Raw genomic sequence first — 15233 nt, forward strand, 5'->3', positions numbered from 1 at the left:
AAAAAAAACTTTGAAAAATCATTCTGGTTCCTTAAATAAAGCACATTAACTTTTATTCTAATAAGGCCTCTCTCTAAAGAAAATATTTAATGCGGAACACAATGGTAAAATTAATTGCCCAGGAAAAAAAACAAACAAACTGCACAAACCACTCTTTGTCTATCGCTTCCGATGGCAAAGGCCAAGCAGGATGGAACAGTTAGTTAATTGTTTTCCAGATCATTGTGGCAGGTCTCCGAGCATTTGCACCTCCATTTGCCTGGACTGTCAGTGCTGTCTATGCCCCATTAAACACACGGGCTGCCTTTATACCTTCCTCAGGGGGAAAAATTGGTATATTCAGCTGGCAATTTTCAGTAATTGGGGAAAAAATTCAACACATTAGGTCTGCTTTTATCAGAGATTATTTTCAAAGCAGACTTTTTAAAGAATGTGAAATATGTGGTGTTTTCAGAGGTGGTGAGGAAGGGTTTGCCCAGCACTCACGCTACCTGGGATGTGGAGCCCAGTGAGTGAGGCAGACCTACAATCACAGCTTCCCACTGTGAGATTTAAGGCCAAACTTTTTTCCATTCTACCATGAAAGGAATTAAGAAGTGCAGCCCATTCATACAAGAGAGAGGCCAACATTAACAGCTTTCATTTTAAGCATTTCAAATTGCTCTCAGGCCTATTCACCCAAAAAGTGTGTTGAGGTGAAGAGACATTTCTGGGGAATTAAAGACATGCAGCAAGCACTTATGGATCCAGTTCCTTCAAACCATATTTATCAACAGGTTAAAAGGCTGAACTGTAGTATATCTTGAATATAAATAAATAAATGCTAAAATATTTGATATTGCTTTCCACCAACATCTCCTTGTGCTCTCATTTGTGCCAAAGAAATAAAAGGGAAAAAAATTATTACTAAAATGACATACACCCTGTATTATACTAAGTCACTACAAACACCATAGCTAGGAAGAGCCCTTTCTCAACATTAAAAGTATAAACTCCCCACACTGTATTTTCAAATATCAAGATTGATAGAGACAGTTCATTTTTTTAAACACAGAAAAGGCTAAATAGATTTCAATATCCTGCTGCTGGCATTGCCCCAAAAGGCAAATATCCAAAATGTAGCAAAAACATTTATTAAATCCAGCTTTTGCTTTTTCAGAAGCAAATAGTTTCAGTAAAGTAAGAGGCAGCCCCAGACAGACAAGGCGGGTAAAAATAATTGAAAGTATCATGTTCTCATTAACCAGATTTACATCTCAACTCAACCCTTACATAGGCACAGAACAATTCCCTTCTCTTTCTCAGCCCTCTGATTTTAAACTCCTTGTACTGACTCCTGATGTTCGAGGTACATCTTCCTCCATCAGAGACAAATGTGAGAGCAAACATTATTTAAAACATTTATACAAGTGTTTTTGTCTGCATCCGAAAGAGGTCTTTCACCTATTTAAATTGAAAAACTGTTGCCAAAGCACAAGGAGGCCTTGAAATGTCCCATGTGTACTCTTCAGTAGGTAATTACAAAGATAAGAGGCGACACATTCATTTTGGTAAAAATCCATTAAGCAGGCCTCCAAAGACAGAAAAATCTCTTATTTATGTGGTACTTGCTCTTTCAGACAGACATCACACCATGTAACAAATCTATCCAAAAAAAGTCCAATCTAAAATGTGGCAATCAACTGGATTTACAAATCCTCGTTCTGGTATTGTTACAGCTGGTATTTTATTACCATAACTTAATCACCTTCAAGTAATATAAACTACTCTGGAAGGAACCCAAAGGTTATTTCAGAGTATTTTTAGTATTTCTGTTTTAATCAACATCAGTGTCTCCCTCTTTCCCCCAAGCTGATTTTCTCATGAAAAGTATATTATAAGAGTAAAAAATGAGACAGAAAGGAGGCAAGCATTTGGCACATTGAATAGCCGGTCAAAGCTGTGATCACTCTTTGCAACACTTCAGGGTCTCTGGAAGCAATCTGATACCCCCAAAGTTTGATACCTTTTTATTCCTTACGAGCATAAGCTGCAGAAATAACTGCTGTGCACTGAACATGCATCGTGATTTAGTCTGGTTCCCATAGTGTAATATTTAAGCCAGAGTTTGCAAAACTACACGGCTTGCAAACAGTTGGTGCAGACCATCTACTAAGGATGGGAAGCAACGTGGCAGTCCAATAGCCCAAGAGGCACCAAATGACAGCAACTTCTGCTGCTGGAAGTCACACACAGCTGTTGCTCAGTCACCGACAAGAGTGACGTATGTCAAACAAGGCTGAGCAGCAGCATTCACCTGGAATGACTTTAGCTCATCTCTCTATGTTTTTCTAAGTATTCGTGTACCATACTACCCTCTCCTTCCTCATCGAAAAAAATGGGCATTTTAAAACTTCCCTTCCAACTTTGCAATGCCCTCCCCGCAAGAGTAATACTGACTTGGTTTGGCAGGGACTTAACGGTGCTGCTGAAAGGCGTCGGGAAGGGGATGGCTCAGCTTTGCCCGGGAACTCCCACACTGCAGCTCCCCATCTAATGCCCTTGCCCTCTGCTGCGGGGAGGCAAGCGAAGGCCAGTGCACAAATCTTGTCACTTCTCAAGGACGACGACTAACAGCTGCCAGTACGTGCTGAATTGCTGCTGCTATTTTTGCAAACAAAGTCCCTCCTCAAGTGCCAACCTGTGCTAGCCACAACCATGTTTAAAAAAAAAAACAAAGAAAAGCAACAAAAAAGCAAACAACAAAAAGCCCAGTGTGGCGATTTTGGTGATTAAAGGACAATTTTGCATAGCTTGTCATTTGAAGAGCCTCATTCATTTAACTGAAACGTTTGGGTGCATGAAAGCCAGCAAGCGTTGCCTGCCGTGGTCACGAAGATGAGAAAAGGCAGAGGTATCAGCGGTAAAGCACCCACCAGGTCGTACGCTGCCAGGACCTTTTTCTGCACGTCAGGCATGGTCCCCAGAGGCTCTAGGTAAGGGAACGCATCCTTCATGCAGAGGGTAACGGAGGGTGTGTTGTCGCTGCTCACGAGCCGTGAGGACAGGGTCAGGATGCACTGCTTCAGGCTCGCGATGGGTGGCAGCCCACACAGCTCCTTGACGGACACCATGGCATTCTGGGGGAAGGAAAAGAAATACTTCAGCACACGTGGCCACTCGGTCCCCCCTACCTGCCTCTCGCCCCTGATGTGGGGCAGTGCTACCCCACTGCCCGCCGTCCCTGGGCCCCCCGTGGACCCTGGGGTGCCAGTGCACACAGGAATTCCTGGCCAGCCCTGTTCTCAGCTCCCCAAGCCTCCAGCCAGCTCCAGCTTTCTCCCGGGCCTGGGTATCCCAGCTGCCAGCTCTGCAGCTACTTTGTATTGCAAATCCAGCCCCAACGGGGACAAGCCCCGGTCCTCAGCATATTAAACCATCAGCCTAAAATGCTATTTCTCTTCCCAACTGTTCAGACTCCAATTGCTTTTGATGCTGTAATCGCCTTGTTCTCCGTCATTATCATCCTCCAGCAAGAACAAGTTCGACAGACCTCAGATTTCCCATGGGAAAGGCAAGCAGGAAAAAAACACTTTGTTTTCAGCCTTGCATTACCACATCATAAAGAAACACAAACACTGTTTCCCCTCCATAGGTCACATGTAAGAAAATCAATACTGGATATACAGGTCAAACCAAACTAACATGCCAGGATTTATTTATTTAAGTCAATGGATGTATGGCTGACATGTCCTCATCATTTAGCTTCTGGAGTCGTACAATGAGTGACCAAGATGCACAAAGTCTAAGTAAGAGAGTATTAAAACAACCCATACCTTGTAAATGTTCCCCCACGCGCCTTTCTGAAAACACAGTCACCAGAAAATGCCCAGCTAATTAATAGAGACTTCTCATTAATCAAATACATTAGCACACAGTTAACTATAACAACTGTGTCTTTGTGAGCATTCCCCAGAACAAGATCTTCTACTGAAATTTCTTTTGGAAGGCACATTAATGCTTTTTCTGAGTCAGATTCAGAGTCTTGTCTTTTATATAGTCCACATACATAAGCCTGACCTAAACAGAAGGTGGAGCCAGTGGTTCGAAGTAGTTACTTTCGAGGCCTGCAGGAAAGGAAAGGCTGAGAAGAGTTTCCCATTCTTAAAAATATGCTTTGACTATTCCTTGGGGAGTGATTTAAAACTTATGTCATTTTGTAAACTTTTCCATCTGCCAACATTTAATTTGCTTTAGACTCTGTCCAGAAAAGCGGGGTCAATGAAGTGCTATGCGTTTTTCTCCTGTTTTCAAGAAAGAAAAATGAATTGTTTCTGTATCTTTACCAAGGAGATAGTTATGGCTGATTTCAGCTATTTATTAAAGAAAATGCCTTGCTTAATGCTATTCAGTTTTGTTTCTAGGCAGCGCCTGGACCTCCAAACTGAGCTGTCCCTTACTGAACCTGCAGAGTCACCCCCACTGTGAAGGAGGGCACCGGCCAAGGCTGGTTTCTCCTTTGGCTGAGCTGCCACTTCACCTCCTGCCGACCATGAAGGTCTAACCCGGGCATTGGTGACATTGCTGTGCACCTGGGCCCCAACACCCCCGGCCGCAGCTGGCTCTGGCTGCTCTCGGAGCAGCATGGGCAGACGGACGTGGTGTCAGGAGACCCTCGGAGCCAAGGCATAGCACCGACCTCTGTGCCGGAGCACAGCCAGACAAGACAACACAGATATTTAGCAGGGAGGAAACTGCAATCCAAGTGGCATTCAGTGCCTACGTTGAACATCTGCAGCCCTTGGGCAAACGGTGGCAACATTCGCTCAGGGAAACCTGCTGCTCTTTGCACTGTGGGTTTCTCTGGTGTAGACAAGACCTTAATGACACATCCACCGACTGTTTCTTATACTCACCCAGACAAGAAAATTACGATCGTAACCCTCACTCAGCAAAACAAAAACTTGCTGATGTTTTCCAGGACCAGCAAGGAAATGAAGTTTTTGAGACCTGAGGCCTGGGGACACAAATATACCCTCAGTTCTGCTTTCACAGACACAACCAACCAGTAAAGCACGTGTTTGGAGGGAGCATATTGATTTTTAAAACTTTTCTGGCTAATCCCACATCTCCTTGTTAGTTAACATCTCTAACTATCAGCCTTCTGATGTCCAGTGAAAGGCTGACAACGGCTGTATGTCTGAAGCATCACCAGCTTCAGCAAGTTTGCCCAACCAGCAGGTCACAGCAGGACCTTCACCTCCACATTCAGTACAGACCAATGCACAGGACTAAAGTGTCGTACCTGCATATTTTCTCTCATGTCAGTAGCCTCTCGTAGCGGATGCACTGCCAGCTTAAAGATGTCATCGATAGTCTTGAGACCAGTGTTCCTCAGCATGGTGTACTCCCTTGCTTTCTTTCCTATCCTCACTGAAAGGCTGCGCTTTTGGGCCTTCCCGCCTCCACTTCGGTTGGTTATTGCAATGTGTACAAAGAGGGTAACGTGCTCCATGATATCGCCAACAAAAGACCGCAGCGGTATATGCCTGTATCCGGGTTGTAAGCACTCCAACGGGATGGTGTACTGCCCTATGAACTCATCCCCAATGTAGTCATCGTCCAAAACAACAAAACGGATCATGGCCAGCTCCGGTAGATTGATCTGAAATTCAAAGCTTTCATCAAAAATGGGGTTATCACTGTTTTGTTGAACAGTTTTAGTTCTTTGTTCGGTGCAGTCTGCAGGAATCCCATGTATTTCTATGCAGACATAGGGGTCTATGACATCCCCTTTTGCACATGCACCCTTGGGCTTTGGAAAGTTCTGACCACTGATTATTTTGACATGAAGGACTTGGGGAGAGACCCCCGGAACAATGCCCTTGGTATTTGCGCTGAAGTAAGACACTTCATCACGCATCACTGAAGGCCTGAGAACGTACCCACATCCCCCGTTCTGTAGAAACCAGCCAGTGTGTAGGTCCATCATGGGCCCCGGAGTCTGATAGTTCATTGCCACTATCTGGCAACCACAATTCCAAAAATCTTGAGGATTTAAGTTACTGGAGTCTATCCTCATAGCACTTGGGTACACTCTGGACAGAAACTTCTTGTTGTAGTTCACAAAATCTTCAGGGTATTCATTTGCAATCCGACTGGCTTCTGCCTCACTGAAGGAGCACATTTCCCAATAATTTTGAGCTTTCATAGATGTCTCAAAGTCTTTGTATTGGACAGATTTGCATAGGGACACCAAGTCAGACAATTCCCTGCAGAGCCAGATCAGCTTTGGTTCCCTTGAGAAGTCCTCTGACAGCCTCCGGGATATTTCAGCCTCTTCATCTTCATCTGTGACTTCTCCTTCTAATATATCCTGGTCACAGGGCAGCTTCTTCCCCTTCACAATGATCTTCATTTTCAGTTTCTCGGGTGATGGGAGGTAGACTTCTGAGGATAAAGGTGCCTCTGTGTAGAGCTTGTTTCCAAAGATCCTTTTCATGTGTTGTACCACTACCTTCTGCTGTTGTACTGAGCAGTGGTTCCCCAAGCAGAGAATAAGGGGGTATTCTGAAGCAAAGAAGGCCAATTTGTTTATTACCTCAATAACATTTCGAAAGGCAAGTGGCGATGTCATGTTGTTACGGTTACAAATAATGGGTTCATTATCTGGGCCATCACAGACGTCTAGTTCAATACTCCGACAACTCATCTTTAAAGCTCTGACATAACCATTGATGTCAGCTGGTCCTCTGAGCTGGTCTTCTATTAGATATGTGTTGTGGGATGCATTGATGTAATAATGTGACAAAGGCTGTGTCATGTCTTGGACAATTTTTTTGTGCTCTGGGTCAAAAATATCACATTCTGGGGACAACAAGTATTGAGTAAATCCATCAATTGCAAGAAAACCTTTCAACCGCCCTTCTTGAGAAAGCTCATACCTGCGTATAATATCTAGACACATTTCTTCTGTTATGTGGGTCACTCCTTGCTCAGCCTCTAAAAACAGCATGAGGTCATTGGCATCTAGATACTCTTTGTTTTTAGATATCTGCACAAGCAAGAAATAAACTTCAGGTCTTGTGCAAAGTTCGCTGAATGCTTCACAAAATTCCTCTTTTGTTACTCGTGTTGTCAGTTTCTCTTTGCTCTTCTGGATTTCCTTAAATTTTAATCTAATCTTTGATTCCTTTAAGGTGGGGTTAAGTTTCTTTATTAGCTCCACAGACGTATCTTCTAACATTATGCCATTACCATCAACATCTGCTGCTTCGAATACAGTTTTTAGCCAGGCAAATCGTGGGGTATTATGGCTGCTTTCCATCAAATCCAGGGGTTGTTTGCTACGAGAAACCAAGTACCTTAATCCTGATACCCAAATATTGGCCACATCAGCTGAATTGGCAACCAAGTCTAGGGACTCGTAGTTCTCACCATGAATTACCGACAGTGCACAGTCCTCAGAAATCTGGTCTGCAAGTCCATTGTTCCTGAACGTTTCTGTGTTCTTCCCTAGTCTGATTTCTTTTATAGCAGAAATATCAAGTTTGGCTTTCTCAAGGTCCTTCTTGGAAGGCTCCCAGCGAAGAGCCTGCAGGTCAGGATCCAGAGTAAAAAAACGGTTATAAATCCGGGAATTTGGACGAACTTTCTTCAATTCACACCCAGCCTGCATAAAGCTGATACAGTCGCTGGCACTGCTTATTTTCTTCTCTGATGGCATGCTGCTGAAGGACACTGTTTTCTTTCTGCCACATTTTTGGTTTGAAGGATCCTGTGGAATAATTACATAAAATAAAAATAAAAAAAAAAAAAAAAAAAGAATGAGTAAGCTTTCTTTGGCCATTCCACAAGTGCATAAATAATAGAGAAGATCTGTTTATGTTAAAACAATTCATGTTCTTCTGAACCTCAAAACTCAACATATTATCCCTTCCCACAGTTCAGTTCCCTACTGAGCTATAAAATATACTGAGTTATACAGTGACTTGATTGATTGCAGCATTAGAGATATAAAGTTTTCACAAGTGACGTTTGCAGCTACCAAACTGCCTCCCAGATCTCAGGAACTCGCCATAGTTATGAGGAGGTGGTATCTGGTTGTGTCACGTGCATCTTCAAGACATACGTATGGGAAGAGGGGTTTCATGGGAAGCTCCAGCACCTGGTTAAGGTCTGCATAACCAAAAGAGGGCTGGATATCACTGGGATTTAAGAGGCATCCTGAATAAAGGAGAAACTTTGGGAAAAGGCATGAGAAAAGAGTCTAAGTTGTTGTGAGAGAAGAAGGGGAAGAAGTCTCCAAAGCAGTGGTGGGAGGAGAGCCTGGGATGGGTCAGCATGCTTGTGGGGCACACGTGACAGCTTGGTGCTCAGCAGATGAGCGTCCTGCCTCACTTCTGCCTCTTTTCTGCAACCTTGGACACCTCAAGCAGAACTAAAACAAAACCAAACAACAGTCATGAGTCAGACCCCTGAGATACACACCCAGGAGAGTCTAGGCTTTCTTATTTGTATGTTTTAGTGTCCTTTGCCAAAGGACATTCTCACTAGGCTGAGAAGCTTATACTGCATGCACAATCACATGGGTCTCATAGCTGCTCTCATGGGAGCCCCATGTACCCCTCAGCTCAGCCCTAATCTACTTCATACTCTCTTGTCTCCCCATTTGCTTTGAAAAATAGCTATTCTAGTAATTTCTGAGTACCAGGACCACGAAACATTGTGGAAAAATGGACAAACAGGCAAAAAAGCACAAAGCCTTTTTCTTTGCAGCATACATTCTAACTCCTCTTGAGAAAATACTTAGCCAGACATATGTGACGGTCTTTTTAGTATCAACTACCTACTTGCTGGATGTAAACCCAGCTGCCTGCAAAGCTTTCTGTAATTTTAGTGCAGCAACTAAAATTTAAATCTTTTCCCACATATTATCAATTCAAAACATTTCACAGTAATTATAAATTGCAAATCATTCTTTTTTTCTCTGCATGATTTCCATCTACTCCATTAGTATATGAACTATCCAACAGCTACCAAAAATATTTGTAAAACATTCAAGGCTGTAATTAATAGTGAAATGCTTGTTAAGATTGCTTTCCCTCCTATTTCCCTAGCCACCAGCAATACTTTCCCAGTTCTCTGCCTTCTGCTGTTGAAGGGACTTTTTGGTGCCTGGATTTCAAGTAGGAGAGGAGTTCCAAGATGAGGAAATGTTGACGCTGGGTATAGCATCTCAGGTCCAGCCATAAGAGTTGCACCAGGGACTAGCTTCCCAGCAGCCCCAGGGGATGTGCTTCGAGACACCAAAAACCCTGACTCCCAAACCCTTTGCAGCCTGGACTACCCTCCCCTACCCTAGGAGCTGTTTCCCTACAGCTTCCATTTATGTGCTGTGTCATTCACCCTTCCTCAAGTCAAACTCCCCTTCAAATCCTAAATGCAAACCCTGCTCTAGCAGTGCCTTCCATCCACCCATCACTGTCCTTCTGCTGCTTCGCATGGTCCATGCTGAAGCAAGACCCCAGCCACAGAGCATGAGTCTTCGCGCTTGTCAGAACATCTCCATGCATTGTTTGCATGTTTGTACAGATACTTTCAGCAAATTAGTCAGTATAAATGTTTCTGCAAAATCGCTATTGCCATTCATTCACTTCATTCAATAATATCCGAAATACTTCCAAAACCCCAGCCCCCCAACAACTGGATTTAAAGGCTGATCACTGGATCTGCTGTGAACAAAATCAGAATCTCTAGGCTTCTTATGCTAAAGATTTCTCATTAAACTGATAAAGCAACTTCTACTGAAAAGAATTACTCTAGCCATTTATTGTACTACTTATTATGAGAATTGGTCTTAAAAATCAGAAAGAAAGTCAATGAAGCGAGTGCCTTGGGTCAGATACTTTTTTAATTACAGTTTTCTGCTAAAATATTCTGTTCCTGCATTAACATACTGCGTTTTAATACACAGCTATGGTCATGAAAATCTTCAAGCAATAGATGCTAACGAATATAAATGAATGCAGCCAATTGCCCCGTGGGTTGTAGAAGAGCCTTTTCTTTCTTATTTCTTTAGGTTTACAGGAGCAATATTCAGATCTAAGATTGATGATTAATTATTTTTCTCATACAGAAAGATGTATTAATGGCCTTTGAATCTGCAGTGATTCATTCCTTGATGGAGAGTAGTTCCTCAGGGCCAGACCTGGAAAACTCATGAAAGCAGCATAACTGATTCAGCTATAGGTCTGCCATTTTGTCTTTGGTAGACAGGTGGGAATTATTATGTAACTATTTTTTTTTCCTGCATAAAAATAATAAACATTTATTTTTAGTTCCAAGATACCTGTACTTTTTGATGAAAATAAGCCGTGGAATTAATCAGCTATTTTGAGGGTATTAAGGTGGGAAAAAACCTAATTTGCCTCGTGAAGAATCAACAAAAGCTGCCTTTTAACATTCAATCTTAACCTCTCAGGGATTTGGAGGGAATTAGATTATTCTGTGTGTCCTCTTTCCCTGACTTTATTTTTGATGGCTACTTCTGGTTTCGTACTTGGTGGTATGTAAGGAGCATCAGAATTGTACAACAGCAATTCTTCATCTCTGAGTAGGACCTCCCCATATCTTTTAATGAACTGAACAGAATTCGACTCTAATCCATGGACTAATTGCCTGAAATTAACAAGATTTGAGTATTATTGACATTGATAGGATTATTTCAACTGATACTAACAATCTCCCCAATCTACTCCATAACACACACAAACCCTGAAAAACTGCAATTGCTAACTGAGCTTATTACTGTATCAGCTATTCCCCTGTTGGCCTCTACAGAATAGGAACATACTCAGTCTTTCAAAGCAAGAGCTGCTAATTTAGATTTAATGACATAGTTTTAATTCATAATTATCAAGAATTTATTTATTCCAGTGTTGCAAAAACTCAAAATGTGTTTCTGTAAACTCAAATGCTGCCTTCTCAGCCTGAGAAGCCAGGCAGTCACCTTTGTTCTGCCACATTCACAATGCTTGAACAAGCATGTCCAGATCTTGACACCATGGTTTAGCCAGGCCACACACCTCCAGGTCCGAGGGATCACCCTGGGAACCAGAGGAGTGTTTTCTTCCCTCCACTGGGCTCCGCTCACATCAGGGTCTGGAGTGTCCTCCCTCCAGTGGGCTCCACTCACATCAGAGTCTGGAGAAGATGATTCAGATACACTTTGCCTCCCCCACTGATCTTATGCTGAGCTTAGTTTAACTGAGCTCAGACTTACGTTCCTAATTTTAGTTTAGCTATTGTCTTTCTTTAAGTCTCTACCATTATCCAATCTCGACACATTGCTCTTCCAAGACAAGACATCCAGCTAAGAATAGTTCTGTGCTGCAGTGCCTCCAGTGGCTAAAATCCTGCTTCGTTTTACCTTTCACTGAAAACAATGAACAGGAACAAGTACTGCCACCTGGCAAACTAAAAGCTGCCAACATCCTACATAAATAAATAGCAAACCTGCTTTCTCGTGCTACCTGCCAAAAACATTCAACACTGCAAATTATCAAAAAAGCCTTTTACAGTACTCACCCACACAAGAGTACTTGTTCCTCTTCGTTAAACAAAGCACAATGAGATGTACCCCTGAATCTTGGAGGTGAAAAGTCTACCTTTCTTCAAAATGCTAAGTCCATCAAAATTGATCTTACCACACAGTAACTGGCCTAGGACTGCCCTTTATCCTCAGTCACATGTACTGATGGCACTGAATTTGTCATGGCAATGAAAGAAGGAAAGGAAAGGATGACATTTGCCAAGAAAAGAAATCTACATCAGTGTGAAAACAAGCAACTAACTTGTAGATTCTCCACCAGAGACAGCCTAGCTCTATACTAAACACTCTTACTGGAAACAAACACAACCAGTTTGCATGCAGTGTGCACGTAAGAAAAAGAAAATCCCTACTTATATGGGAAACCTTGTGCTTTCCAAGGCAAGACGCTTCTTTTAACGTGACTCCAACTGTAGGTTCCTTCAGTTCTTTGGACATCCCCTGTAAGGTGACCTAACTGGCTCACTCCATCTCCTGCTCCTGACCCTGCATAATATCCATTACACAAAAATACCTGAAGACCTTAATCACAAGACAACTTCAACACGTGCTTAATTTTCAGCGTACACACAGTTGCTCTGAAATCAGTTAACACCAAGGAGACATCTGAGTGCTGTCCTACCTGCATCCTAACATTGCAAACAACTGTTTTCTAAAGGTTTCTGAAGGAGGGATTTAGAGCTCCAGCCTAAGCACACTCCCAAAATAGTAGAAGCTCTCCTGTTGAACACATCATCTCGTCAGAGCGACTGGATATGTAAACAGTGGGATCAGTAAGCCATCAGCAGTTGTGGGAAAACTCCACCCCATCCACCCTGACCTTTGACCACTCAATCTTCTGCTGTTTAAATCAAAGAGCTAACAGAAATAAATATGTGGGATTAAAAAAATATGAAAAAACATGCTCTCCACCTCATCCCACCCCCTTTGTCAAAACTATCGGACATAAATTATTGAGCTGCAGTTAAGAAACAGGGCAGTAATGAGCTGTATAGCAACCCCGCGCACAGAAGTCAAGCTCATGAATTATTATTTGTCTGAAATTAAGTTACCTGAAGGGCCTCTAAAGCATCGCAGCCTTCCAGGATTCTGCTAAGGAGGATGAGAAGGGCAAAAGGCATCACTTACCCGAAGACACCACAGCCCTTAAAGAGCTGCAGGGCTTCTGTGAAAAGATGTGAAATTCAGTAATGATGCTGAGAGCTAAACTTGTTAAGTGCGGTTAAGAGCCATTTCCCCAAAAAACAATTCACATTTTCACAAGTGAGTATCACCATTGCTGAAAGAGAAGCTTTATTCTTATCTTTGCTATTTCCCATGAACCTAACACTAAGAAATCAATAACAGACAGCTTAGCCTGTCCTCACAAATAGATTGTGATAAACGGTGCATCCTAAAAGCTATCTACTCTGGAAACTCCACATGTTCCACTTAATTGGCCAACTGATTACCTGATTATTTTTCTCCAGGAGAAACTAATTAGCTCTACAGGGTGAGGGTTTTTTGGGGATTCTTCTAGATACTTCAGTTATACACAGACAGAATCCCAGTCCCCCAAAATCTTAAAGCTTTACAGTACTTGTGGTGGGAAAATGTACCTTTAAGCATTAAACAAAGAAGTGAGTCACTAGTGGCACTCAAAGCACCATGTAGCAGGTTGACAAATGATGGTGTAATTTTTCTGTAATGAAGTAAGTCAGAGCAGGGAAGGTTTATATAAACTATCCAAGAGAACACAGAAAGCTAATGTTGGAGCCAGGGCTGCAACCAGATCTCATGCACGTGTGAGGCTTAGTCCATCTGATCAGAGATGTGACTCAAAGCTTGAACCCACAGTACCAGTAACATGGTTACTACAGGTAGAATGATCATTGGTAACTGGTATTCTTTACTGGGACACAAAGATTTCTCCTCTGAATCTCAGACGTGTTCTGGCCATTCTCAGAAAGGATCCCAGGATTGCCCATTTTGCAGATTTTATTGGTTCTCCTCACAACCTCCACTATCACAACAAATTAACGAGCTGAACTCCCTCTAATCTTTCTTGGCAAGGCCTGTAGGATTTAAGTATCAGATATCCACTGTGGCTACTCACAGGACAACAAAGAGAAGGTTACCTTCTCAAAATTCATCCATGCTGACAACTCATGGCACAGAGCACCTTTGCAGAGGGGCTGAACAACCAAACAACCCCATCAGTGACGCAGGCAGCCGCAGGGATGCTGCCAGTCGCACTTGGGCTAACTGCACAGCTCAACAGATTGCGAGAGCAGATGTTAATGCTGGGGGATCAACCTCGGTAGCCTCTTCAAGGCAAAATTTCCGCTAATTCAGGAATTTGAGCACATGTGGAACAAAGACAGGATCCAAAGTTTAACACATGCGCTCTTAAAGGCTGAGATACACACGTAATGGAATAAACAGAAAATTTAAGGCAGACCAAAAATACACCATGGACAGATACATGAGAAATAGCTTCAGAGCGCAGTGTCCAACAATTTTCCAAGTACCAAAATAGTCATGCCAGCATGTCTGACAATCCAGCTAGTTGTCACTAACTAGCAGTTTAACTTGAGCTCAAGCTCCATGCAGAAGCCTAAGCACAATTGTCACTCATGAGAAAGCAATGACTAAGGCATCTCAGACGCAGCGGAAAGAAAAGTGTCACAGTAATATAACCATTTACAGTGGGCTTTTCTGAACTCCCAAGGATTAGCCAGACACTGGGTGCGGATAGGGGACTGTCACCAAGACATATAACAATGACTTTACAGGGAGCTTCTCATCAAAAGGGGAGGAAATGTCACCCTGCAAAATGGGCACCCCGAGGGCAGGAAAACAGAGTGAAGACAATAGCTTAACTATTATGCGATGCTGAATAGTCCCTGCTGGAGAAGTTAAACAGGAGGCATGATTATAATGGCTCGTCTGCTTTCCTCTTTCTCTGCATTACTAAAAATTCCTTTCGAATACTGGACTGTAGGCTGGAGACAGAGAAGAACGTCTGGAGATCTTTGAGAAAAACATCTGAACCAAAATGGTTTGCTGTTCAAGGAATGCTTTGTTGTGTGTTTGCTATTTTATCTTCTTTTCTTTTCTTTTTTAAAACCCTAGCATTGCCAAATTTATTCAATTTTACCTTGAAGAACATTTACCTTTGCTGATTAAATGACAAATGAGAGCAAAAGAAAAAAGCGGCAGCACATAAAAACTCCATCTGGAAACACTTTTTGGAAATAAAATCCATGCAATGCAAGAAAGGTTCATTTTCTGGCATGGTATGACACTGAAGTTACTACTTCAACTTGTTTTTATAATTGGGGCCATGAAGCCAAAGTCAAGAAGCTTCCAAGAGCACAAGAATATGAATAACCGCTTAATGCCTGTAATGAGGCTACCACTTCACCACTCCTTCTGCTATAATTGTTCCTGAAGTTTTCTCTTCACACTTCATCATCCAACTAGTTTCCACAAGGACATCCCTTAAATAAAGATGCTATCCCTTTATGTATTAAGCAACAATCTACAGTAAGAAATAAATTCCTGTATGACACTTCAATACATACACATGATGCCTCTGTATAACCCTATGGAAGATCCCATCTGATGCAGAAGATTTTCCATGGACCCTCTTCATTCTCCC

At 42.5% G+C, this 15233-nt stretch overlaps 1 protein-coding gene across 1 annotated transcript in view; it reads right to left on the bottom strand.

Moving 5' to 3' along the window:
• PLCL1 (phospholipase C like 1 (inactive)) overlaps window positions 1-15233 on the bottom strand; it is a gene marked incomplete at both ends in the record, with an annotated part of 211220 nt that overhangs the window by 35421 nt on the left and 160566 nt on the right. Inside the window, 2 exons of the mRNA XM_082483560.1 lie at window positions 2916-3119; window positions 5285-7756. Of these exons, the coding sequence (XP_082339686.1) occupies window positions 2916-3119; window positions 5285-7756 (2676 nt within the window). The remainder of the gene's footprint in view (window positions 1-2915; window positions 3120-5284; window positions 7757-15233) is intronic.

Source organism: Vanellus vanellus (genome assembly GCF_965231255.1).
Source record: "Vanellus vanellus genome assembly, chromosome: 5".
Classification (NCBI taxonomy): domain Eukaryota; kingdom Metazoa; phylum Chordata; class Aves; order Charadriiformes; family Charadriidae; genus Vanellus; species Vanellus vanellus.